This window comes from Pelodiscus sinensis, chromosome 5, assembly GCF_052426305.1.
Source record: "Pelodiscus sinensis isolate ZL-2025 chromosome 5, ASM5242630v1, whole genome shotgun sequence".
In the NCBI taxonomy this organism is placed as follows: domain Eukaryota; kingdom Metazoa; phylum Chordata; order Testudines; family Trionychidae; genus Pelodiscus; species Pelodiscus sinensis.
Window position 1 is genome coordinate 81085817 of NC_143056.1, and position 25581 is coordinate 81111397.

Sequence of the window (25581 nt, forward strand, 5' to 3'; positions counted from 1 at the left end):
CTAGTCTTTGTTTTCGGGTTCACTGCCGATTTCTCAGGCTAGCTGCGCCACCGCTCTAGCTGGAGAGGCATTTCAATTGCTTTGCTTATGAAACAACCTCCCTGTTGCTTAATAAATCAGATAAGTAAGGAATTTACTGGGTGTGAACCTGGTGATGGGCCCAGTCACTAGCCTCAGCATTGTAATTGTGAAATAAGGTTTACTTGCTGATGCTAGTGCTATGCCTTGCCCAGCAGCCAATACTGCTCCTTAACCACTGCAGAGCTGGCCATCTGGATGTGAATGTTATGCAAGTTGAGTGGTTTTTAGAGGGCTAAGTGGGCAATTTAAGCTACTCAGTAGGCTAGGCTGCATTTTGGGGGGGGGGGGGGGGTGACCAGACATGATCCTCTTCTCCTACCTACCCAGTCACTAATCCATGTTTTCCCTGTGTCCGCTGCAATGAGGCAGCATGGCTTAGTGAGCTGAGTATTGGACTGGGACTAGGGTGGCTCCTGATCTGCAGGTCCTACCACACTTTTAAATAGAAGAAACAGGCTTTTAAGCTCTTCAGGGCAGAGATTGTCACAAGCACAATGAGAGCAGGATCTCAATGCTACCACAGTACAAAGCAACTTCATCGTTTTTGCTTTCAAAACTCTCTGCTGTGGCTCTGATTTGTCTGACTCCCCAGACAGACTTTCCCATGCTACTCACTTGGTGTATAATGTCCTCCCCATCCATCTATCACACTGCCACCTTCTTCCTGCTTTCAAGATCATTCTCTGAAAGGCCCACAAAGCCCTATGAATTCCCAGTTTTTCTGCCTTCTGGGCTGTGTGGTTGGTCTTTCTATCTGCCTCTTGTACTGTAAGCTCTTTGAGTCAAGAACTGGTTTCACTGAAGGTCTTGTGTAGCACAGAGCAAATACTAACAATTGTCCATGGACCATAGCTGTGGGGGGACTGATTAACTGCATATAAAATAAGGTAAAGTGTACAGCCTTTTTGTCAATTTTCTCTGTAGCAGCAGAGAGTAGGCCCTGGGTGGCAGAGCTGAATGGGAACAATGGCTGGCTGGCTGGAGCTATGACACTCATCATGGTTGGGGGGGGGGGGAGGGGGGTAGAAAAGTTGCTGGAGGCACCTAAAAGTCAGATACAGGTTTCAGTAGGGAGACTGTCACCTCTTGTCTCCACAAAGCAACTGTCATCCCACCCCTCTTGTCAGGATTGTTAATGACATAGCGCTTAATGGGATGCAGAATCAGATACGGTGGCTGCCTGCTCATATGTGGAACTGGCAAAAGTTAAATGGCTCCAAATATCTCTGGAGATGGGGACAAGGGGATGGACAAGGAGAGTATGTGTTGTGGAAGAGCTTTCTGTAACAGGGCTGAATGAGCTCTGAATGCATTACAGTAAAAATGGAGTAACTGAACATCTTGTCTCTTCTATTTGGAAGACTTTTCAGGCCCCTGAAAAAGCAGGCCGGGATGTTACAGCCATCCTTCTGGATAGAAAAGCAGAAGGGATTGGCAGGTCCTAACCTTTCTTGGTAAGAATGAGGTGTAATGTGGTTCTCTCCCCTCTTCTCCCCCCCCCCCCCCAACCTTCTGGCCCCCGCGGGCTCCCTCCCCCAATCTGTACAGAGACCAATCTCGGTCTGTACAGAGACACAGCCATGTCATAGTTGTGTTTACTAGCATTCCAAGTTCTTCCCGCTTATTCCCCATACTTCTTGCATTTGTATATAATAAATTCAACCTATTTATAAATGATCTGGAGAAAGGAGTAAACAGTGAGTGGCAAAACTTGCAGATAATGCTAAACTGCTCAAGATAGTTAAGACCAAAGCAGACTGAAGAGTTCAAAAATGTCACACAACTAAGTGTGTGGGCAACAAAACGGCAAATGAAATTTCATGTTTATAAGTGTAAAGTAATGAACACTGGAAAAAATGATGGGGATTAACTTTAGCTACAACTGCACGTGAGAGGTCTTGGAATCGTTGTGGATAGTTCTCTGAAAACAGCCACTCAATGTGCATGAGCAGTCAAAGGAAACAATTTTAGGAATCTTTTTAAAAGGGATGGTGAATAAGACTCTTATTGCCTCTATTTAAATCCTTGTTATGCCCACACCTTGAATACTGTGTACAGATGTGGTCGCCTAATCTCAAAGATCCATAGGCACTAGAAAAGGTTCTGAAAAGGGCAACAAAAATGATTAGGGGTCTGGAATGGGTGCCATATGAAGAAAGATTAAAAAGACTTGGACTTTTCATTTTCGAAAAGAAGAGACTAAGGGAGGATATGATAGAGGGCTACAAAATCATGACAGGTATGGAGAAAGTGAATAGGGTAACACTTATTTACTTGTTCCCATAACATAAGAACTAGGGGTCACCAAATGAAATTACTAGGCAGTAGGCTTAAAACAAACAAAAGGAAGTTGTGCACTGCAAGAAGAAAAATCAACCTGGAACTCCTTGCCAGAGGAAATTGTGAAGACCAGGATTTTAACAGGGTTCGACAAAGAACTAGATATATTCATGGAAGTTAGGTCCATCAATGGCCATTAGTCAGGGTGGTTAGGAATGGTGTCCCTAGCCTCTGATAGAGGCTAGAAATGGATGATAGGAGAGGGATCACTTGATTACCTGTTCACAGGGGCATCTGGTATTGGCCATTGTCAGAAGACTGGACACTGGGCTAGATGGACCTTTTGTATGGCTATTCTTATGTCTTTAGTGGAAGGTTGTTAGGGGGGTACAGCTTGCTTAGGGAGGAAGTGTTGCCTTGGCCTCCAGTTGTGATGGATGTAGACAGACTTCCTGGGCAAGGTTAAAAGAGACTTAAAAAAAAAAACCACCCAAGAGTGATGTCATGATAGGGGATCTATTACAAACCACTTAACTAGGAGGTGGATGAGGTTTCTTGTTTTTTTTGTTTTTAAACAACAAAATCCTCCAAAGCACAGGACTTCAACTATCCAGACATCTGTTGGGGAAAATAACACAGCAAGGCACAAGTTCTTGGAATATATTGACAGCAATCTTATTTCAGAAGGTGGAGAAAGCTGCTGGAGGAGGAGAAGCTGTTTAGATTTGATTTGAACATCGAAAGGAACTGGTTGAGAATTTGTAAGCGGAAGGCAGCTTGGATGAAATGATCAAGTTCATCATCCTAAGGAATGATAGGGAGATCTAAAAATCTGATTTTTAAAATCCTGTCTTAATTTTTCTGTAAACTCAGGAGGCTTATAGGTAAGGTCCCATAGGATGCAAGGTAGGAAAAACAATTGAAGACAGCTGGCAGTTTTTCAAAAGGACATTAAGGGAGCAAGAGCACACTTTCTACTGCATAGAAAAAAGCAGGTCAAGCGACCACCCTGCTGGCTTGACTAGAAGATCTTGGCTGATCTAAAAATCAAAGTCTGATCAAAGTACAAAGGATAAATATAAACAAACACACAAGTAAGTAGTGGTAAAATTAGAAAGGGGAAAGGCACAAAACCAGCTCAGTCTAGCTAGAGACACAAAGGGTAACACAAAAACATTCTACAGGTTCAGTTTGACTAGCCAGCATCCTTGGGATCTGGCCAGTTTTGAACCACAGAGGTCAATATTGTGTAACAGTATTGCTAACACTTCTACTGCTTACTGGGCTCTTTAGAAGACATTTAGTGGTAAATGAGCAAAATAACAGCACAGAACACTTAGAGCCAGGACTGGTGGCTGTAAAACTTTGAGATGATAGAAAATTTGGCCCCACCTATGCATGGACATCTGGCTAATTTAAAATTGTGCCAGGCCACAGATGTTGCTGGACTCTAGAGAGGGTTGCTGGACTAGAGAGGTTCAATCTGCACAGATATATTAGAAAAGGAAGACAAAGGACAGGATAGGTCAATTTCTCAACGAAGCAGGTGTATGTGGTGGGGAGAATAATAACAATGTGGAAATGGCAGAAGTGCTTAACTTGTTGGCTTTCACCAAGTTGGTTGGTGATGAGATGCCTACAATAGTGAATACCAATGGAAATGGGGTTGGTTCAGAAATTAAAATAAGAAAAGAACAAGTTTAAAAAAATACTTAGACAAGTTAGATGTCTTCAAGTTACCAGGGCCTTATGAAATGCATCCTAGAATACTCAGGGAGCTGACTGAGGAGATATCTGAGCCTTTAGCTTTCATTTCTGAAAAGTCATGAAAGATTCCAGAAGGCTGCTTAAAAAGAAATAAGGACAACCCAGTAAACTATAGGCCAGTCATCTTGACTTCTGTGCCAGGAAAGATAATGGAACAAATAATTAAGGAATCCCATCTGTAAAGTGAGTCAGGATGGATTTGTCAAGAAGACATCATGTCAAACCAATCTGATAGTGTTCTTTGATAAGATGGCTAGCCTTATGACTGAGGGGAAGTGGTAGACTTGGTGTGACTAGACTCTGGTAAAGCATTTGATCCCACGTGACCACCTCATTAACAAACTAGGGAAATACAGTGTATTTGGGACTACTACAACGTGGGTGCATAACCACTGAGGCTATGTCTACACTTGCTCCTATCTCAAGATTGGGATGCAAATGTAGTGTACTGAAATTGCTACTGAAGTGCAGGATTTTAATATTCTGCACTTAATTAGCATAATCACATCCAGCCACTATTTTGAAATCACATTATTGCAAAATAAAGACGCCCCCGTGTAGCAGCATTATTTCGAGAGAAAACCCTTCTCTCGAAATAGCTGTTAAACCTCATTTAAATCCCATACTTCAACAGCTATTTCGAGAGAAGGGTTTTCTCTCGAAATAATGCTGCTACACGGGGGCGTCTTTATTTTGCAATAATGTGATTTCAAAATAGTGGCTGGATGTGATTATGCTAATTAAGTGCAGAATATTAAAATCCTGCACTTCAGTAGCAATTTCAGTACACTACAGTTGCATCCCTATCTCGAGATAGGGAGCAAGTGTAGACATTCCCAGCATTATCAATGGTTCAGTCATGCTGGAATGGTGTGAGTGGGATTCCAAAGCAATCAGTTTTGGGACCAATTATGCCATTAGCTAAATATCTTCTCAATAGCTTCATCTGTGTACACTTATAAAGTTTTCAGATGACACCAAACTGAGGACAGTGGGGTGCAAGTACTTTGGCAGATAGGGTCATAATTAAAAATCATCTGGAGAAATGGTCAGAGATAAATAGGATGAAGTTAGAGAAGGACAAATGCAAAGTACTCCATTTAATAAGGAACAATCAGTTTCACACATACAAAATGGGAAGTGATTGTCTAGGAAGGAGTACTACAGAAAGGCATCTAAGGGTCATAGTGGTACCACAAGCTAAATGAGTCAACAGTGTGGTGGTGTTGTGAAAAAGCAAACATGATTTCTAGGATGTATAAAACTCCTGTTAATAAGCAAGATATGAAGTAATTCTTTCCCTCTACTCTGCACTGATTAGGCCTTAGCTGGAGTATAGTGTCCAGTTCTGAGAATTAGACTTTGGGAAAGTTGTGAAATTGGAAAAGCTCCAGAGAGCAACAAAAATGAAGGTCTAGAAAACATGACCTGTGAGGGAAGACTGAAAACTGGGCTTTCTTAGCTTGGAAAAGAGAAGACTGGGGGGATATAACAGCTCTCAAGTACCAAAAGAGTATTATTTGTCTCCCTCCTCCTTGTGAAAACACAACATCTGATGACTGAACAAGAAGTGATGGGGTTAAATTGTAACAAGGGTCATTTAGGTTGGACACTAGGGAAAACTTCTTAACTGTCAAGATCAAGTACTGGAATAAATTGCCTATGGTGGCTGTGAAGCCTTCGTTGGAGATATTTAAGAGTAGGTTAGACAAACATCTGTCAGTCTAGATGGTGCTTGGTCCTGCCTGAGTGCAGGGGACTGGATTTGATGATCTCTCCAGGTCCCCTCTCCAGGTCCCTTCTAGATCTGTATTCTTAAATTCCCACCACTTCCTGTAGATCATAGCTTATGCTCTACGGTTTGCAATGTCTCCTGTGTCTGAATAGTCTAGGCAAAGATTTATGTGCTCCTTGGCAGTTGTTGTAAATGTATGTATCTCTGGGAGCAGTTTGCTTCCCATAGGTTCTCTTCTCTTCAAGCTGTATAAACTAGCTTCTGTCATATTTCTCTCATGGTATCAGTGGTGGTGTTTGGTACAATCACTTGCCAAAATTTCCCATTGGTCAAATTCCTTTATCTCCTATCTTCATAGGTGTGGGAACTGGCACTGTTGTGGCACCACATGCTGGCAAGCTTTTCTCAGGAGGGTAAAGGGGCTGGAGTTCAGCACCCTACCCCCATTTTTAAAAATGTTCCCTCATGCAAGTGAGTTGCAGTGGCATCTTTACTATTAAGCTTGGGTCATCGAGTTGTTCTTCCCTTTGCCAGCTCCCCATATAGCACATCCCTGGATATGTCCGCTTTCCAACCTTCTCAGATGCCCCAGCCAGAGCAGCCCTCTTTGCTTCGGCAGGGCTGTCACACTTGGTAAACTTGCCCTTTTAAAGAATCTCTTAGTTGGTGACTTTACGCTGCAAACAACACGAAATGGCAAGATAAACAATGTAGGTAGACCTTGTTTAGCCTTTGCTCTGGAGGAAAGAACACAAATTTTCCATGTGAAAGCAAAACAGCATTACACAGTGCATTAGGGAATTCTATCTGGGGTAAAGAAAAGTAGCTCCTTCCTAGCCCATCTGGTAACTTTTGGCCTTTTTAATAGCACTTTTTTTATAACAAGAATATCAGGTGCACAATCATCATCCACTTAAGTTTAGTGTGGCAATTGTTTTTTTACTATATCATTGGAACCGTATTTTGTGCAATAATTGCCCTCTGCTTTGATTGAAGATGGAATAACTTTCATTGAGGCTTTCAATTACAAGATGAAATTACAACACATAGGTGGAACTTGGAGCTGGAAGGATTCCTGGCCAACCAGTGTCCTGGCATTGTCACAAATGACAACCTCAGGAGAGGTTACACATTCCTGCATGTTAGCTGCTCCTTCTGTGCTTGGGAAGGCTCAGTGCAGAGCTGTCTGGTGGGCAATGTATGCCATTTGTTGAGCAGTACACATGCATCTTTGGCACAGCTGACTGTGACCAGCTGAAGATGGTGAGGTGTGTCCCATAGAGGTCAGGAAGGGACTTGGGTATTCATTTTTGGTTTTTTTTTTTTTTTTTCATAGCGTTGCTCCAATGTGCTGTGAGAAGACAGTACAGAAGTGAAAGGTCTTTCATACTTTAGCCCCTTCACAGTCCGTCTGAATCAGCTACTCAACTTTTTTGCATCCATTCCCACACCAAAGAGACTAAAAAACAACAATCAGTAAAAACAGGATAACACGCTTCTGTGGGTCCCCTCTGAAGTCCGAAAGTTATCAAGATCCATCTGATAAAGTTTAAAAATCGACCCCTGCCTCCATTCCATCTCCAGAGTCCAAATCTACTCAAAGGATTATCTTGCCTTGGCTAACTCCACTCTAAAATGCAGGTACAGTACTTGCCTAGGTGCTGAGGCATAGTTAATATATGTAAAGCATTTGGAGATCCCTGGCTGAACACGTTAGCCTTAGAGCCCAAACAGCACCCTTCTAGCAGGAGTAACTGCCAAATTCATGGAGAACTTATCCCATATGCCTGACACTAAGAGGAACAGTTCTTTTTACAACCATGGAGAGGTCTGTCGGTGTGATGGTCTGGCTTCCTCTGGGCAGAGTAGAAGTGATGCTAACTGAAGATGGCAGGGCTCAGTGTGGGGATTGGAGGGTCTGTAATTGACTGACTGTTCTAAATCACTCCAGTTCCAAGCAGGATTCTACCAGCTTTTACCACAGGCAGTCTCTGGGAGATCAGTGCCTGGGTGTGTCACACAAATCTTGTCAGCCTGGGACAGCCTCAGGTGTATTGTAACTGAAACGTTGTCTGACATGGCAAGGGCCATAAGATTTGTCTTTCAGGTGGCTTGTGTAGTAAAGGGACTGAATTGTTTGGTGTTGGCCTCGTCTAATGAGGCTTCCTGTTGCAATACTTGATTTAAACACATGCTTTGGCTACAAATCAAGTAGATTCATTGCAGCTTCTGTAGCTCCCTTTGTAGTTTTCACTGAATTGCTTCCCTCCTATAGCACTGCTCATTGCTGTCTTTAAACAAACACTTGTGGCTGTAGTTGTGGGGCTGAGAGTGATTCTCCCTGGCTGCCCTGCTCCCCCCTCCCCCATCCAGTGGCAAAAGAAATCTTGCATGGGGTCCTGGTACTTTGAGCAACCTCCAACAGGGCTGGCTTTTTAAATTTAGCATTTTAAGCACGTGGGGCTTGGTACATGAAATTGAGGCACCTAGGAACACGCTGCACGTTGGGTGGGCTGGCTGTCTGGATTCCATTGTATCTTGTGCAGGAGAACTCTCAACAGATCTTTGCCACTCAGTTGTGGAATAGTCACTGGGTACGGAGGAGGTGGGGAACTTCTCCATGCTTGAGCAGGAACAAAGGGAGTGTCTCAGGGATGTAAAAATTGCTGACTACTGGAGAAGCCCAAGCTTATTGGGTAGTTGAGCCAACTACTTGCATTTTTCCACCCCATACTCCACTCCTGTTGCCTCTAGCAAGGGGTGGGAAGCAGGAGCTGCTGCTGGGGTGGGACAGCTTAAAACCTGCTATGTTCATCTCAACTGGAGGGTGGGTGTGGGTGTGTGTGTTATATATACACACATACAAACACCTCCTTATGCCATCTCAACTGGCAGCTTACCCCTGCTGCTTCCTTTTGAGGGGCAGGGAGCCCTATGCTTCCCTGCTGGATCCACTGGGGAAGGAGGAGCAGAGCTAGAAGCAACTCCATGTGCTGCTGGTCTCTCCTCCTCCCCCCCCAACCCCCATGATGAGCTGCATGGAAGCTTTCCCTCCTTCTCCCATTGGCTGGAATTTGGCCAATGGGAGCAGGAGGAGGCTGTCTTGGAGACATGATGCCTGGGAGTGGCATGAAAGCAAGTAAGTGTGTTCCCCCAGCCCATCCATGACCATACCCTGCACCCCCCCCCACCACCTGCTCCCTCCTTTCTGGCCCCACACTGTACCTTCTCTTGCTCTGGCCCTCTTCCTCCCCCAGCCCCTGGCCAGACACCCTATTCCTTAATCTCACCTCCCGGCCAGACCTCACCCCATCCCACTCACTGGTAGCCCTGTCCTGCACACTGACCCCCTCATTTTTGTTTCCACCCCAGAGCCTGGAGGGGTGGGGGGAGTCTACAAAATCCACAAACCCCAAAAAGTAAATCCAGCCTATGGGAAGTCCTGACACTCAGTCTTCCCTGTCCTTCCACTTGCCGCATGGCGCTGGAGTGCCGGAAGAGTGAGGTGTCTCAATTGCAGGGGCCACATCATTGAGGGTTTTTTGTGGGATTGTGTGTGTGGATTTTTAACACAGATTAATCACTTAAACTTAATTTCCTTTCTCAATGGTTAAATTAAACTGTTCTTTAGCTGCAGCACTAGCAAAATGGCTTTGGCGTAATTATGTAATGGTGAGTTTTCATTAGCAACTGATTTATGGAAAGGTTTCCATTGAGCCAGCTGCGGCATGGGCCAAAAAGTTTGAGAACCACTGATCTAGTACCATCAGGACAAGGACCACAATTTTCTGAAAGAGAGAGGTAGTATGAGCTCTGCCTACCAAGCACATACTTGCCTATCGGACACAATGTTCTAGAAATTCATATGGGTGCAGTGCAAAATGGCTTCTCTTTGCTAAACAATAGCAAGGGTGAGGGATAGAAATGCATTGGCAACAATGCACTTCAGTGGGAGGCCCTGCCCTCAGTCTAAAAGCTTTCACTGAATTATCTTGACAGGGTAGATTTTGTCTTTCACTTAACAAGAACAATGTTGCAACCCATGAGCCACCAGATGGCTGCCACCAAACCCAATCTGTCTGCCATCACTGCTCCCTTTCACCCATGAAACTTTAGTTTTCTGCTGTGATCTCATAATTATCCCATGCTATCCAGTGCAAACGAACTCCTTGCACCCAATGAGACATCACAACACTGTCACCAGCAAAGGAACCTGGCAGCAGTGAACAACAGTATAAGGGCAATGAGTCACAGCAGCAGTGACAAGTGCTGTAGCATGATGTAGTGTCTGGAACTCTTAGGTGCATAGTGTCTGGTGCAGCCAAACACCATGGATTGGAAGGATAAAGTCAGTCCAAGATCAAGTTTGAGGGGGAAGAAAGAGACCCTTCCTACTCTAAAGCACCTACCCTCTATATTTTCCTTCTTTAGAAAAACATGCTTTAGAGTAGATGTCTGAGACTAGGGATATTTGGGGGTGTTTTTTTTTTTGATTAACCAAACGAGTAGTTATTCAGGGGGACAGGAAAGGTAGGACCTTACCAGCTGTGAGCTTACTAAAATCTGCCTTCTTGAAATCCTGACTTTTTTTCCATTCTCCCTCCTCATGGTTTTTATGTCCCAGCCATAAAACTGACCTGTTTGAAAACTCAGAGGTGGGACTGGGGTGGGGGAAGTGGTAGGGTGGATCTCCTTTTCCAAGCTATTCTCTTTAACCATACGTCTAGAATCTCAGGGGTGGAGGGCTAACATTTCAAACTCTGTAGCCATTGGCGGCTTAGTCCCCACTCAAATTGCCAAGGAAAAGTTCCTACACCCCTTTGGGGAGTAAAGTTTGCTTCCCCCCCCAGCCATTACAGATCACTGGAAAACGGAAGGCTGTAGCTTAATTTCCGAGAGAGGTACTAGTGCGTGGCTTTGCTTTCTGACATCTGTGAAACTACTTCCCTCTTCTGGGGTGCTAAGCAAACTTAATTGTATTTGTGCACAGGAACCCGACAACGGAAAGTTGTCTTTGACGCTTTCTCCTTCCTGCTGCTGCTCCTCTGTCTATCTCCACAGATAATAGAACACCACCTCCTTTCCACTTCCCCAAAAGAGAATTAAGTCTGTCCCCTCTTATCAGCAAAAGCTCCCTAGGCCTGCACAGACTTGCTTTCTTCTTGTCTTCTTTAAGTGTCAAGCTAAGCTGCAGCAGCTTCTGAATGATGCGGGGGGTGGTGGTTGGCTGGGGAAAGGGCAGAGATGCTTGCAGACTTCAGGACAGAACCCTACAACCCAAGTGGGCCTTAGTTTTAAACTAAGGCACATTTCCTTCATTAAGCAGGCTTGAGGATTGTGCTGGTGCAGTACTGGCCCAGTGGTGAGTCTATTCAGATGGATCAAATCACATATTATCTTGTCCAATACCAATTGGAAGGCAGAGATGACTTACCTGGGCCCAGTGAGTGAGTTATGCTCTGTCCCTGCTAGCTTTAAATCCTGAATTTAGCAACTTTCCTGATGTGGGCCTGCTATTAGGCTGGATTCAATTCTGCGTGTGGGCTCCTGGAGCTTGTCCCCACAGAGGGAAGTGGGGCTTCTTAGAGCATGTTCTATGTTAATTTGTACAGGAAAATGAAAGGATGCTGCCGCCAAAGCAGTGGGTTGTACCAGCCTCTTTGCTGCTGCTACTAGAAGGGTGGGGATGGAATGGGAACAGGCACTTGGCTTAACCAATTAAAGCTAGTAACTGCATCCTCATTTTATTTATTTATTAAATAGTCCTTTTTCAAAGCCGTTAGACTGTGTGGTCAAGTGGCATCTCTCCCAAAGGTTGCCAGTAAGGATGTGAGTAGTTGACTACTTGACATACCTAGGCTTATTGGGTAGTTGGCAACTAATTTTCTTCCTGCTCTCTTCCCTCTTCTCCCTCCCCCCCCCCCCCCCCCCAACGCTGCCTTTGTATCAGAGGCTAAGGGGTGGGAGAGCAGGAGTCAATGCTGGTGGGAGCCAGCTTAAAAGCCAGTTCCCAACCCCCCAGGCACTGTCCCACAGTGCCACCTTCTCCTCTCCCCCCCCCCCCCCCCATGCTGCTGCCTCTGTCAGCAGGGGGCAGGGGAGAATGCTGCAAAGCAGTCTCTGCCCACGATGGGCCCAGGTTGCAGTGGACAGAGGCTGCTCTAGCAGCAACCCCTGTCTGCTGGAGGTCCCGACTCCCTGCTGGGATGCCCTGTGGACAGGGACTGCTGGACCCAGTGTGTGCCAGGACTGAGCAAGCCCAGCTCACACCACATCTGGGACCTACCTCCACTGTACCTCTGCAGTTCAAATGTAGTGGGAGCCAGGCTGCCTGCACAGCCTTCCCTTATCCACTACATGGCTAGTGGATTACCCACCACAACATCCTTAGTTTGCTCCCCTCCCCCCCCCCCAACATTTCTACTTATGTTGCTATTTAATGGACTTTCTCCATATTTGCACCTCTGCCTGAAGTGTTGGGAGCATCACCCTGTTGCATGGGGAACAAAAGCAGCTAGATGGAACATTCGTATACTCCTGTGAACTAGACTTGTGGCTAGTCTTGATTTTCTAGTTTTAGTCAATTTCCTCCTCTCCCTCCCCCCGCCTCTCCCAAAAAAGACTTGAACACCTAACTCAGTCCCCTGACCAATGCTGTATAGTGAGCTAGTTCCCCCTCACTTCTACAAGGGAAATAATGAAAATGACTAGAAAGTGTAGTCAGGGGCACAAACTTGTTATTTTGGGTAACTCTTTAATACTGTTATGCCATTGCTTGTAATCTAAATGACTTTCAGATAGAAGTGTGGTTTGTTGAGTGTGGGGTTGTTTCTTTAAGTTCATTTGCTGTTCTGGGTACTTGAAAGGTTGCAACCTGTTTTTCCCCTCCCCCCCCCCCCCCCATGCTGAGCCTACTTCCTGGTTTGTAGCACAACCTTGTCAATAACACCTGATTTCTGTTTTTCACCATTACTTCCCTTTAATAATCTCTGAAAGGCACTTGGTGGGTTTCTCTAGCACTTATTTCTTATTTGAAAACAAACTGAAGTAATGCTGCACTCTTAATTGGATGCCTGTTATACCTAATGCCTGCCATCTCATTGGACTTTCTACTCTGTTCATCTTATTAAGAAGTTTAACATACTAATGACACCTCAGCTACAGGAACCAAACTAGAAAAGCTTTCACTGTTTACTAGAATTGTTCCTACTCCATGTGATGCTAAATTAGCCTGGTTGCCTTATTTGATGTCTGATCAGAAACCATGAGTAGTCCTGTGGCACCTCGGGGGGGGGGGGGGGGGGTACGTGCGCACGCACACACTCCTGAGTAACACTGACTTGAAGTGGGTTTTACCCACAAGCTCATGATTCTACTTTTTTTTTTGTTAGTCTTCAAGGTGCCAGAGGCCTACTCATTGTTTCTGATAGACATCAAAGTCTGTAACTTTAAAAACAACATGGCTACTCCTCTCAGAAATGTAGCCTTACTAAAGACTCTGCCCTTCATGGTAAGTGTCTTTACCTTGGATCTTGTCTATAGGGGAGTTCATTGCCTCCTATTAAAGAGATAACAAGAAATGAGGCAATAAAGCAACCTATTTCCTTCCATGTTCCACCCTTACTTCTCCTTTTCAATAACAGTGATATCGCATAAGAGGCTTCATTTTAATATATCAATTGCTTTCTTAATGACTTCAGGCCTGGCCGTACCTGTACCAAATGATGGAGGTAACAGATGGCCATCTGCATTTACTTGATTATTGGTAGGTAACTGAGCCTAGAAGCTGAGTTAACTGTTGCATCTTTAAAAGAAACACTGCAAAGAGGGTTATGTCTCTTCTTCTTTTGGCCAGGGGTGGGGGGGGGGGTACTGTTGAATTTTAAAGGAGAGGTTAAATTAGTGGCTGTACATCTTCCTTGCCATCCCCAGTGTCCCTCTTGGGGGGGGGAAAAAAACTGCTATCATAGTTGAGTTCAGGCCCAGGTGCTGTGAATAGTAAACTGTGTAGTGAAAGTACAGGCAGTCCCCGGGTGACGTACAAGATAGGGACTGTAGGTTTGTTAAGTTGAATCTGTATGTAAGTCGGAACTGGCATCCAGATTCAGCCGCTGAATCTGGACACCAGTTCTGACTTACATACAGATTCAACTTAAGAACCCCAGGCATCCCCAAGTCAGCTGCTGCTGAAACTGATCAGCAGCTGATTCCAGGAAGCCTGGGGCAGAGCAACTCTGCCTCGGGCTTCCTGTAGTCAGCTGCTGCTGAAACTGACCAGCGGCTAACTTGGGGATGCCTGGGGTAGAGCAGCTGGGGTGCTGCTGGGTTGGTCCAGTAACGCAGCCGCTCCTCGGCGCTACTGGACCAACCCGGCAGCACCCCAGCTGCTCTGCCCCAGCGTCCTGATTCAGCCACTGCTGAAACTGATCAGCAGCGGCTGAATCAGGACTCCTGGGGCTGAGCAGCTGGGGTGCTGCCGGGTTGGTCCAGTAGCACCAAGGAGCAGTGCTGCGGGACCAACCGGCAGCGCCCCACCTGCTCTACCACAGGCCCCGGGCTTTGCTCCACATCTCCCTGGTCTGCTGGGGGGGGCACTAGATGCGTTCCCTCCCTCCCCCGCCCCCCCCTTCCCAGCAGACCAGGGAGACGCTGAGCAAAGCCACGCAGGACCCGGCCCGACCCGCGGCACTTCCAGCTGATCTGGAAGCGGCCACGGGTCCGGCCCCGGGTCCTCCACCGCTTTGCTCAGCGTCTCCCTGGTCTCCTGGCTCCCGCAGCAGACCAGGGAGACAGGGAGCAGCTTTTCTCGCCCCGGAGGAGGTGGGCGGCGGGACCAGGCATCCCGCCGCTCGAGTCCTCCAGGGCGAGAATCCCCTTTCGTAACTGCAGATCCGACGTAAGTCGGATCCGCGTAACTCGGGGACTACCTGTAATGAAATGCCTCTGGTAGGGCGTGTTGCTCAGGCAACTGTACTTCTCACCTGCACTTTAAAGTCCAAGGCCTTTGTTAATGTCAACAGGACACAGCTTGTCACGTGTCTTCTGCTCACTTGTTTACCTGATTGTTCTGTAACTCTACTCCTCACAGGATGCTGGCCTTGGGGAGCGCTGTGCTGTGACTGTGTTTAGTAAAGAAAAGGCTCATTAGTTAGGGTGGGGGGGGGGGAGGTCGCGTGCTCTCTTTCTCATATATTACAGGAACAAGGTTGAGGTAATGTTTTTCAGACCAACTTCTATTGGTGACAGACACTCTTTTGGAGTTACAAGAGCCCTTCTTTTGGTCTCCCTGATCAATAGTCATTCTGATTCTCCTTCAGAGTCAGCCTCTGGGGATGCTTCCTTGCCTATGCTCTCAATATACACTAAAGCTGAGCCATGACACTGAAGTGAAACTGTTCCAGCAATTAGTGCCCGTTGCTTATGCTTTTGAGGCCATTTTTAGTGTAGTTCTCTCCCCCCCCCGGAAAGGTTTTTCACCCCATTGGAGTTGAAGGCAACTTCAGTTTTGAGTCTTTCACAACAAATGGTTAATGCAGAGTTGTCAACCTTGCAAAGGGAACTGGGCTGGTCTCCTAGGTGAGAACTCCAGATGGCCGCCGGTTCCTCAGATCTTGCTTTGTGTGCCAAGGCACAGCTCCACACTCTTCTCCCCCCCCTCCCCCTTTCAGTTTTAGGGCTTATAGTAAGGAAACAAAATGGAGAGCTGCTTTTTACAGCTTGGGATCACAAAGCAGGGTTCCCAGGGGAGGGCTGTGTCTTTTGGTTCTTAAAGATTGGCCTACCAACATAACTTTTGGGCACCTCAGTCTCACATCTAATCTATCAAGAATTATGCTAAAATGTGGTCAAGAACTGAGCCAGCAATTTACATGTTCCCTTCCTAAACTATCTGTACTACTTTGGCCCATCCACTAATAGACCATGTCCTGTGTCTTGGTAGCAAATCTAGTACCTACATGGCTCCTCTTCCTTCCTCCCTCCCTCCCAGTTTTTTTTAATACTTACTGCATGAGGACAACTGCCAACCTGGAGGCAATTAATGAATCTGATAACTGGGGAGCTCTGTATTGCAAAACAAACATCTTAGTCAAGTGGGTGGTGTGAGAGCCAGGGACAGAGTAGCTACTGCTGCAGGCTGCAAAAAAAGGACTAGTTTCTAGAGAAACCCCACACACATCAGGGCTACGTCTACACTGGCCCTTTTTTCGAAAGGGGCATGCTAATTTTCAACTTCAGAATAGGGAAATCCGCAGGGGATCTAAATATCCCCCACAGGATTTAAAGATGTCTGCCGCTTTTTTCCGGCTTGGGGAAAAGCCGGAAAAAAGCGTCCTGATTGGCTCGATCCTCCGGAATAAAGCCCTATTCCGGAAGATCTCTTATTATTACTTTGAAGGAGGAATAAGAGATCCTCCGGAAAAGGGCTTTATTCCGGAGGATCGGGCCAGTCAGGACGCTTTTTTCCGGCTTTTCCCCTAGCCGGAAAAAAGCGGCAGACATCTTTAAATCCCGTGGGGGATATTTAGATCCCCCGCGGATTTCCCTATTCTGAAGTTGAAAATTAGCATGCCCCTTTCGAAAAAAGGGCCAGTGTAGACGTAGCCCAGGAGAATAGGCAGATGGGTGCAGTAATGCCCAGGGAGTGTGGAAAAGAAATGAGGGGGAAGCTTCTGACTCTGGTACCACAGCTCTATTGGGTAGCCTGACAACAGCTAACTAAACGATGTACTCTGCTTTATGTTCTACATCCTGATCTTGAGCTCCTGCCTTAGTTCTGAAATCTTAGCTTTGGGGGTCCATTGCAGTGTCCATTTTCCCTCCTCGCGCCCTCTCCCCCCCCCCCCCCCCCCGGGATTTTTTAAATTGATGTGCAGAATAAGTGTGCACCAACATATGTGGGTAAGCATGCACCATGAGCACAAACAAAACCTAGCTATGGGCTACTCTGCTACTCGGCTGAGCAACCTCTGAATCTCTTCCTGATTGGCCGCACAAGTGTCCAGCTTACAGTGAACACTGCTCAGTTGTTTGGACTATGACCCATAAACAGCTGGCAGCTCTTCTGGATGGGCGACCCTTGCCTCAAGGAGAGATGATAGCACCATGCAGCTCATACTGAGTCTTGATTTTAAATACATGTGTTTCTTGGTCCTGGGGTGATGCTTTCCCACAGTTCGGTTGGTTCTGTATGCCTTGCTATCTGTTGTCTCAAAGGTGTTATGCACTTTCCTGGTTAGCACCTGTTGCTTTTTGAGAGGGACTAGCTTTTTTAGCCATGAACTGTGGTTTCTTTGGGTTGTGTTAATACTGTTCCTTTGCCTGGAAGAGTCACTCTAGAGGAGTCTGACATAAATCAGCAGGTAAAGGGGTGTGTGTGTGCACGCGCGCGCAATAGCCAAGCATGCTGCAGGTCTAGACTGAGGTCTGGTGTCGGAGCTGCATAGCAAGAGCTTCATAGAGTGACTTGAGCCAAATATAATCAGCCTCGCTTCAGCGAGCACCACATGTATTGAGTTTCCATAAGCTGTTTGTGAAGTCAAAGAAAAACATTAGATTTATAGTCCTAGCTTGCAATTTAACCAAAACCAACAGCTCACCAATCTTAAGTAGCCCCCACTGGTCTGTCTCTTCTATATGCAATTCTCTTTGCACTGTAGTCTATGCTTTCATCTTTCCACTTCCTCAGGACTCCTGGTTCCCACTGGGTCACCTTACAGCTCACCTTTTCAGAAGGGACAGGAATCTCCCAAGTTTCCCAATGCCACCTGTGCCTACTTTTCCCGCCACCTTTGTAGATGGGGGAGGTGGCTGGGCTCCTATTACAGATCTGAAGTGCAGCATTGAGGGCGAGGCAACTGACATGACCAGCCCTGAACAAAGAGGGGCTCTGTTCTCTTCTCAGCTCCATGCTTTCTAGATTGTGTGCACCACCTATTAAAGTCACTGCTGACAACCCTGAGCTCTCCCTATGTGCACACTACCCCAAGGGAAGAATCATTTTCCCACTAGGGGAATAAGGGAGGGCAGCAGCCCTTAATCCATACAGGCTGCTGCACTAGTCTGTGCAGGGACAAGAGCCCATTGGCTCCTAAACCTACTTGTTCAGTACTGCTGAACCCTCTGGGATTCAGGTTTTTACAGCCTCCCCATCCAGTCTGGTTTTAGGCTGAGCATGGGCCGAACTAGTCAAAGGGACCTGGGCGTCAATGTGGACAGACCAGTTACGCAGAACAGCAGGCTTAAAATATTTAAATACTGAGTCCAATATGGTGGTAGAACATCTCCTCTAAGTCAGTGGTGCAATCTTCTGTAGCTGCATCTTCAAAAGAATCGCTTCCCAAATCTGTTTAGACAAGTACTCTGTCCACCTTGTGGATATTTTATTTTGTTCTTGTGACTCACTGTTAAATGCTTCAATACTTAGAAAGCTATAGGGGATGCACCTCGGTGCCTTCCTTGGTGTTCAGGGACCCTCATGAGCCCCACTGGAGACCATTAAGTGATCATCTGATTGCTTAGTGTCCATGGTAAAACTCTCCTGAACCCTAAAGAATAAGGTGCTGTTTTCTGGAGAGGCTGACTCCTAATGCCAAAGCCCCGTGGTCTTGGGCAGCAGGTTACAGTATTTGGCTTTTATATTTCAGCTAGTAGAGCTGAATGGCAACACACACTCCTCTGTCTGAGGAGCTGGCTTCCCTGAGAGCTCCATTGAGACAGGCTGAGGAATTGGTACATGAGTACAGGATGCTTGCTTGCTTACTGGGTTTGCAGCAGTCACACCTCTAGCTCATTTAATCTCATGAATTAAAAGATCATGTGGAAACTACGAGTACAATCCCTCATGCAAACAGGAGTATTCTTAGTCTTGGCAGATCTCAAGAATAAGACAGTAAAGACTGCCTCACTACTTCGGCTGTAATGAAGTGGGACATTTCTGCAATATTTTTATGAAGCCTGGGTTTTCCTCTGTACACTGTATTGCTACCTACTGACTACAAAAGTGAACCCTGCTCTTGGAGCAGTGCAGGAGAGGGGATGTGAGGGTGGAGGTGGTGATTTTGCTGTCTGGTGGAATGAATACCATCTCTTTTAAAGGACTGCCTCATAGTAACCCAAATCAACAGGAGACCGAGCAAGCCAAAAAGATGCCACAGTGGCTGAACAACAATAGGTAACAGCAGGAAACTCCAGTAAGCAGGACTTGGGGATTGAACTGGAGAACAAGATGTCAGGTGACTGAAAGAAGGGGGCCTTATCAGAGCAACTCTGGGAGTCTGGAGACAAGGAGGGAACCAGGGAAGAGCAAGAAGCTGGGACTCCACTTGGCTGACGCATCAGGGCAGTGGCTTGACCCAGGATGCTGTATGGCTTAACTTCTGCCTCACTTTGCTAATCTAAGGACTTGTGAATTCTTCCTCACTTTGAAAATCTGATTGTGTTGCTTCAAGTACTTGCCCCTCAGTGCATAATACATCAGTAATGTACAAGCCTCCCATGGGAGTCAGGATTTGCTGCAGCACCAGTGATCCCAGCCTCTGTCCATGACTCCTTGAAGGACCAATAGCAACATCATAGAGGCTGCAGTCTGGCCTCTGGAACTGTGTGGGTCCTTGTGGCCTGGCACACTAAAGGGGCCACTCCCCAGGAGGCTTGGGCATTGATCACGCCCTCTAGCTTAATGACAGAGGTCTCTCCAGAGTCTGTGCAAATGCTGCTTGCTTAATGTGATGTCCTTGTCTTATGCATAACTGGAAAATTCTAATGTCTGGAGCTGTGGGTAAACTCTTGGAACAAGCAGCATCTTTGCTACCCATGCAGAGGCAAACAAAAGCATGGTGTTCCAAACACTGAAAGACAAGCCTACACCAGATATACCGTCCTTTAAAGCATGTGCTACAGTCCACTGCTGGAGATGCAATACTAGATTAGGTTAACTTCATTAGTTAGCTCAAATGAACAGAAACAAGGCATGCATGTATGATTAGCAATGTACCCATGCAAGGCTGTAGTGCTGAATTAATTCATCACATAAGCCTCTGTCTGTGGAGCTTGGCAATTCCAATATTGGAAACCTTCACACTTAATATATTGGGGTGGCTAGCTGCTTCCTAGATTGCCCTGTGCTTTTTTCCTCCCGCGCCCCCCCCCCCCATCTCTCCCAAAGAGAAAGTGTGGATGACTTTTGTGGCTAAAGATGCTGTATTAGAACCAGTCTACTGTCATGCGTAACCTTCGGCAAGTCACTTAATCTGTCCCCAGTCTGTAAAATCAGGATATTTGTCACCTTGGGTTATGAGAATAAGCCTAGCAGTGTCTGTGGTGCTTGCACTCTATGGTGAGTGAGGGGCCATTGAGCTACCTACATACAGTATGTTTATACTGCAGCTGATTACCATGGACCTGCTGCAGGTTTCTTGCTCAGGCTACAGAACTGTTCTAATGCTGTATAGACTTCTAGGCTTGGATTGCAGCCTGAGGCTTGAGACCATTCCATCTTGCAGAGTCATGGAGATCATGTTCCTTCCTGAGCCCAGAAGTCTACACTGCATTGGAATAGCCCTGGGACCCTGTCAGGTGACACAAGCCAGCTGTGAGCAACTAATAGTACTGACATGTATGGTGACTATTCCCAAACAGGAATGCACATGCTACATTACGTATGGCACTTGTCTCCTGTCCCAAGCTGTGTATTATGGTAGTGTGACGAGGGCTCGGTCACAAATTCACCACAACACTTTCCCATCAGTTATATGAAAATACCTAGCCATCACTTGCTTTCTAGCTACAGAGTTAGAACACCATCCAGTCTTGGTGTTTGCCTCAACAGTGCAGTAGTACCTGCTTGCATTATAGCTAGAGTTCAGTATGTGTACCCTTCATGCAGTCTGGAAGTGACTGCTGATTGGTGGGGGAACAAACCAATTAGAACGAGACTTACATTCCAGTTTAGCCCAGAATTAACCTAAATATTTAATAGGATTAACCAAAAGCTTTGGACTGAAACAAAATAACACACTGGCTTCCAGTGAACAAACCTGAAGCCAAGAAGCTGTTGAACACCCTGCCCTAAGTGGCTTTTTTGGGGGGGGGAAGGGGCTCGCTGTTTGTGGAGAAGCATCACTCCCACAAATCTCATGCTTCCTGTAGGGTTACTTACGTTCTTTTTAAAGAACCATCAGTTAGTCTTGAGAGACCAACTTAGAAGCTGCAAGCTTTTCATATAGTCATATTGGAAAGGAATCTGAACTCTGAGGCTTTGTCTACACTGCAGGGTTTTTGTGCAAGAAGCTTTTTGCAGAAGAGATCTTTCGCAAAAGCGCATCTACACCTCAAAAGCAATGCGCTTCTGCATAAGTGAGCATCCACACTGCATGGACGCTCTTGTGTAAAAGTTCTGATTGAGGGCCATTCTGTTAATGGGAGAGCACCTGTGCTTTTTCTGATAGGCTCTTTTTGGAAAAGAGACCCCTGCAGAGCGTCCACATGTGCCTTTTTGCTCAGAGCTGTAGCACAAAGTTATTCCTCGTGGGGGGGAGGAATAACTCTACCGGCAAAAGCCCTCTGTCCTATTGATTTACTGTGTGTGTGTGTGTGTGTGTGTATTGAGTTGTGGATGCTCTGCCAGCTTTTGCACAAAAACCTTGTATAGGCAGTCCCCGAGTTACGCGGATCCGACTTATGTCGGATCCGCAGTTACGAACGGGGCCCTTCCTCTCCCTGGTCTCCAGCAGACCAGGGAGAGGAAGCAAAGTGGCGGAACACGTGGGCAGCGGGCAGGGCTGTCAGCTGACCGCGCGCTCCGTGGCTTGGCTCTGCTTTGCCCCCCCCCCCGTCCCCCTGTTCTGCAGAACAGGGGGACGGGGGGGGGGGAGCAAAGCCGCGGAGCCCAAGGGCAGCAGGACAGCCACGGTGCATCTGGGCTGTCCCGCTGCCCCCGTGCTCCGCGGCTTTGCTCCTGACACCTGTGGTACAGCAGCTGGGGCACTGCCAGTTGAACCTGTAGCGCCGCTCTGGGCGCTACTGGACCAGCTGGGCAGCACCCCAGCTGCTCTGCCCCAGGCGTCCTGATTCAGCCACTGCTGGTCAGTTTCAGCAGCGGCTGAATCAGGACGTCTGGGGCAGAGCAGCTTGGGTGCTGCTGGGTTGGTCCAGTAGCACCGAGGAGCGGCGGCACTACTGGACCACCCCAGCAGCACCCCAGCTGCTCTGCCCCAGGTGTCCCCAAGTCAGCTGCTGCTGAAACTGACCAGTGGCTGACTACAGGAAGCTCCTGCCCTGGGCTTCCTGGATTCAGCCGCTGATCAGTTTCAGCAGCGGCTGAATCTGGACTCCAGTTCCGACTTACATACAGATTCAACTTAGGGACTGTAGGTTTGTTCTTATCTTGTACGTAACCCGGGGACTGCCTGTAGTGTAGACTTAGTCTAAGTTGTTGATCTTTCTCCTTTAAGTATCTGTGTCTCAACACCATGGGTTTGTCTTTTTAGGATGACATAAAAGAGAATAACGTAATTTCTCCAGCTCCCCTTCGTTTCGTTTCATCTCAGTCTGCGTAGCTGTAATATTCAGTTCTGGGTACTTACTAGAGTCTCCCAAAAGCATTACTGGGATGAATTAGCCTCTCCTTGCAACAGTATGTGATACTCATGCAACCCCAAATTGCACTGGCCTCTTTCCTGTACCCTGCTCCATGTTCTCATTACCTAGATGGCTAGGTCTCCCAAAACTTGTTTTCAGGCATAGTAAATTTGTGGTGTTTTGTGCCAAAAAACTGGCTCTGTAATGCCCTGTGTATTGAGACAGGCAAATAGTGAAAATGTTGCACAGGATTCTCTTACTGGTTTGGGAGACACCAAACAATCTACTTTGGTTCTCTGAAACCCCTGGGCTAGACTGCACGTGGTATGGTCTTTCGGTCTCTCTTGCCCTTACTGTGTCTGTCCAACTCTGGCCTGCATCATCAAACTCCTTCCTGAAGTGTTGGAGTCTTCACTACGAACACCTACATCTAGAGCAGGGCTACTCAACAGCCTACTTGTGTAAGCTCAAACTGCATCACAGGCCGCAAGGCTCAACTCACGGCTCGCAGGTGGGATCCTTTGAATATGGCCTCCACTGAGAACATGCTCCACAACAGCGAGTCAACATAATGGTCTTCTGTGATACACGTTTTAGTAGTTAAATTCCTGGACTGTTTTTGCTCATTAAAAGTACTGTCATATGGGTGGAAATCGGGCAAATATTGCGTTTTTACTAATATCAGCAGAACTGACTTAAATGGGGCCTGCGTGTGATGTCGTCTTGCCTTAATCTTTGAAAGAAGCTATTTGCACGTATATACAACCACACTTAAGTTGGGCCCTCGGGGCTTCCAAAATTGAGTAGCCCTGATCTAAGGTTTGTCCTCATGTTGTACTGAATGTAAAGATGCTTTTTGCAGGCACATTCTTGTGAAAGCACATCTTTTAAGGGTCCCTGAACCAAGTAATTTGTATGGTGCTGAATTATAGCTTATGATCTGTATAATCATGCATGGCTAAGGGTTCTCACAGTCATATGGGTGATGGGCTACTGAGTTGAGTTTTACAAGGCAAGCAGGACCTAGATTCCAAGGCCAAAAGGAATTATTTTGATCCTTTAGTCTGTCTGTTATACAGAGCCAGAACTAAATTACTAGACACTTTCTATAATAAAGGGGGGGGGGGGAAAAAAATAAAATCTTGATCTTTTAAATTAGTCTCTTACCCATTTTTGATGGCCCACAAGGGGAAACAATGAGTTGTTTGGGGAAGCAGGTAAAGGAAATTAATCTTTCTGGATTCCCCAAAGCTCATCTGTACCCTCAAATATGGAGTTGGGAGCCCACGTCTGATTATATCTAAGTGATGGAATTACCAGGCTCCTAGCTGGTTAAATCCCTTCTGTGCCTGACAATTGCATTGTGGGCCCCCTGTCACCATCCAGGAAACCTTCAGAAAGGTAGCATTTGTCACTGGTAGTCAGCCTGGTCCACCTTCTTCTGGGACAGTAAGGAAAACCCTTCATCCAACTGGCTAAAGCATGGTCTCTACAGAACCAGCTCCCATGTAGCTATATCGCTCTGGCAAAATGGCACAGAGCTATCTCTAGTGATGACCAGTACTCCTTTAGCACTGTCTAGAAGCTATGTACTGATGTGGATTGTCTTTTTTTCCCTTTAGATCCTGGAAGTGAAGGAAAATGGGGTCCGACTGTCTGAAAGTCACCAAGTATTTTCTCTTCCTTTTCAACCTCCTCTTTTTTGTAAGTATTTTTGTGCCCTGTGTGGGAGGGCTTGAGTAGGTGGGTGGCTCTGAATTAGATGATGAGCAGAAGGGACTATATATAGCCTTAGATGTGGAACATTAAGTGACCTTTAGACTTCAGAATAAACTAAAATCTATCAGACCATTCCAAAGCTATCGCTACCTCTCTGGTAGGAGAAATCCACATAACTGACCCTGACAATCCCTCTTCTGCCTAAAGTAGGAGGTGGATTGTCCCAATCCCTATATCTGCTGTGTCTGGGAATGTTAAATTTCAATTAATCAACTAATCAAATAGTTAATGGAATTTCCATCAACTACTCAATTAGTCGATAAGGGAGGAGGGGTCAGCTCTTACTACATTTCAAAGGCAGAGACGATGCCGTTGGGGTTCCCTGCTGCGCCTCTGCCTCTTATCAGTCTCCCTACACCCACACCCTGGACCATGGAGATGGTGCTGGGGAGAACTGGCTTGCAAGCGGGCTCCTTCCTCCCCTTGCTACCTCTGAAATAGAGGCAGCAAAGGGAGGAGAGAGGAGAAATGAGAGTAGTTGACTTGACTACCTGATAAGCCTAGACTTATCAGGTAATTGACTATTCGACACACTTTTTTATATCCCTAGCTGTGTCTAGTGCCTGCACCCTCCTCTGTCAATGGAGGATTCCTTTGCTTCCCCAGAAATGTGCTGTTGTTGCATTTCTTTCTCTGCCACATCTGGAACAACTGGGTTGCTCCAGAGCAGTGAAGCCACAAAATCTGAAGAATCAACTGCAAACCTCCTCTTTTAAATAAGCCAGACAGGCTTCAAAGAACCATCATAATTTCACGTCAAGTCCCAGCGGCTGGTTTTGATTTTGAACAAGCTGAATCCATCCCAAGTTTTCCATCTGAAGTGGATTTTTTTTTTTGAGGGCCTTGGTGCAGGCTTGCCTGGTGAGATTAGAAGGATTGGGTTTTGGGAGGATGACCCACTCTGAGCTGCTTCAGAATCCCTGATCAGTGCTGATTCGTTTGGTTTGGGTGACAATGAGAAGGTCTCTGTCTGGCGCATGTATCCAACTGAGTGTTTGGCCCAAACTTCTCCTTCAGTCTCTACTCTCTTCTCACCCCTCCCCCCCCCCCCCACCCCCAAATATCTTGTTTGGCTTAGTGGGTCAGACATTTCTCCACAGGCTGATCTAAATTGTACTAGTCTCGCTGGGATTGTTCTGTCTCTCTGTCTCTCTGTCTCCAGGTAGCCTGAGACAAAGCCTTTTATCAGAACTGACTACTGCTTTTAGTTCAGGTCTCAGGCTCACTGTCCGTTACACCACTAGGGCAGGGAATACTGAAGTGGTCTTAGCTAGAAATGCTGTGGAGTGGTGCAGATGCTCACTTGATCCCCCTTCTTGAGTAGGGATGTAAAACAGTCATCTACCCGATAAGCCTAGGCT

General features: G+C 46.5%; 1 protein-coding gene across 1 annotated transcript in view; it reads left to right on the forward strand.

The window, feature by feature from the left end:
- Window positions 1-25581, forward strand: part of CD82 (CD82 molecule) — a 64579-nt gene that overhangs the window by 10103 nt on the left and 28895 nt on the right. The window contains exon 2 of the mRNA XM_014574254.3: window positions 24064-24145. Within this exon, the coding sequence (XP_014429740.3) occupies window positions 24083-24145 (63 nt within the window). The 5' untranslated portion in view covers window positions 24064-24082. The remainder of the gene's footprint in view (window positions 1-24063; window positions 24146-25581) is intronic.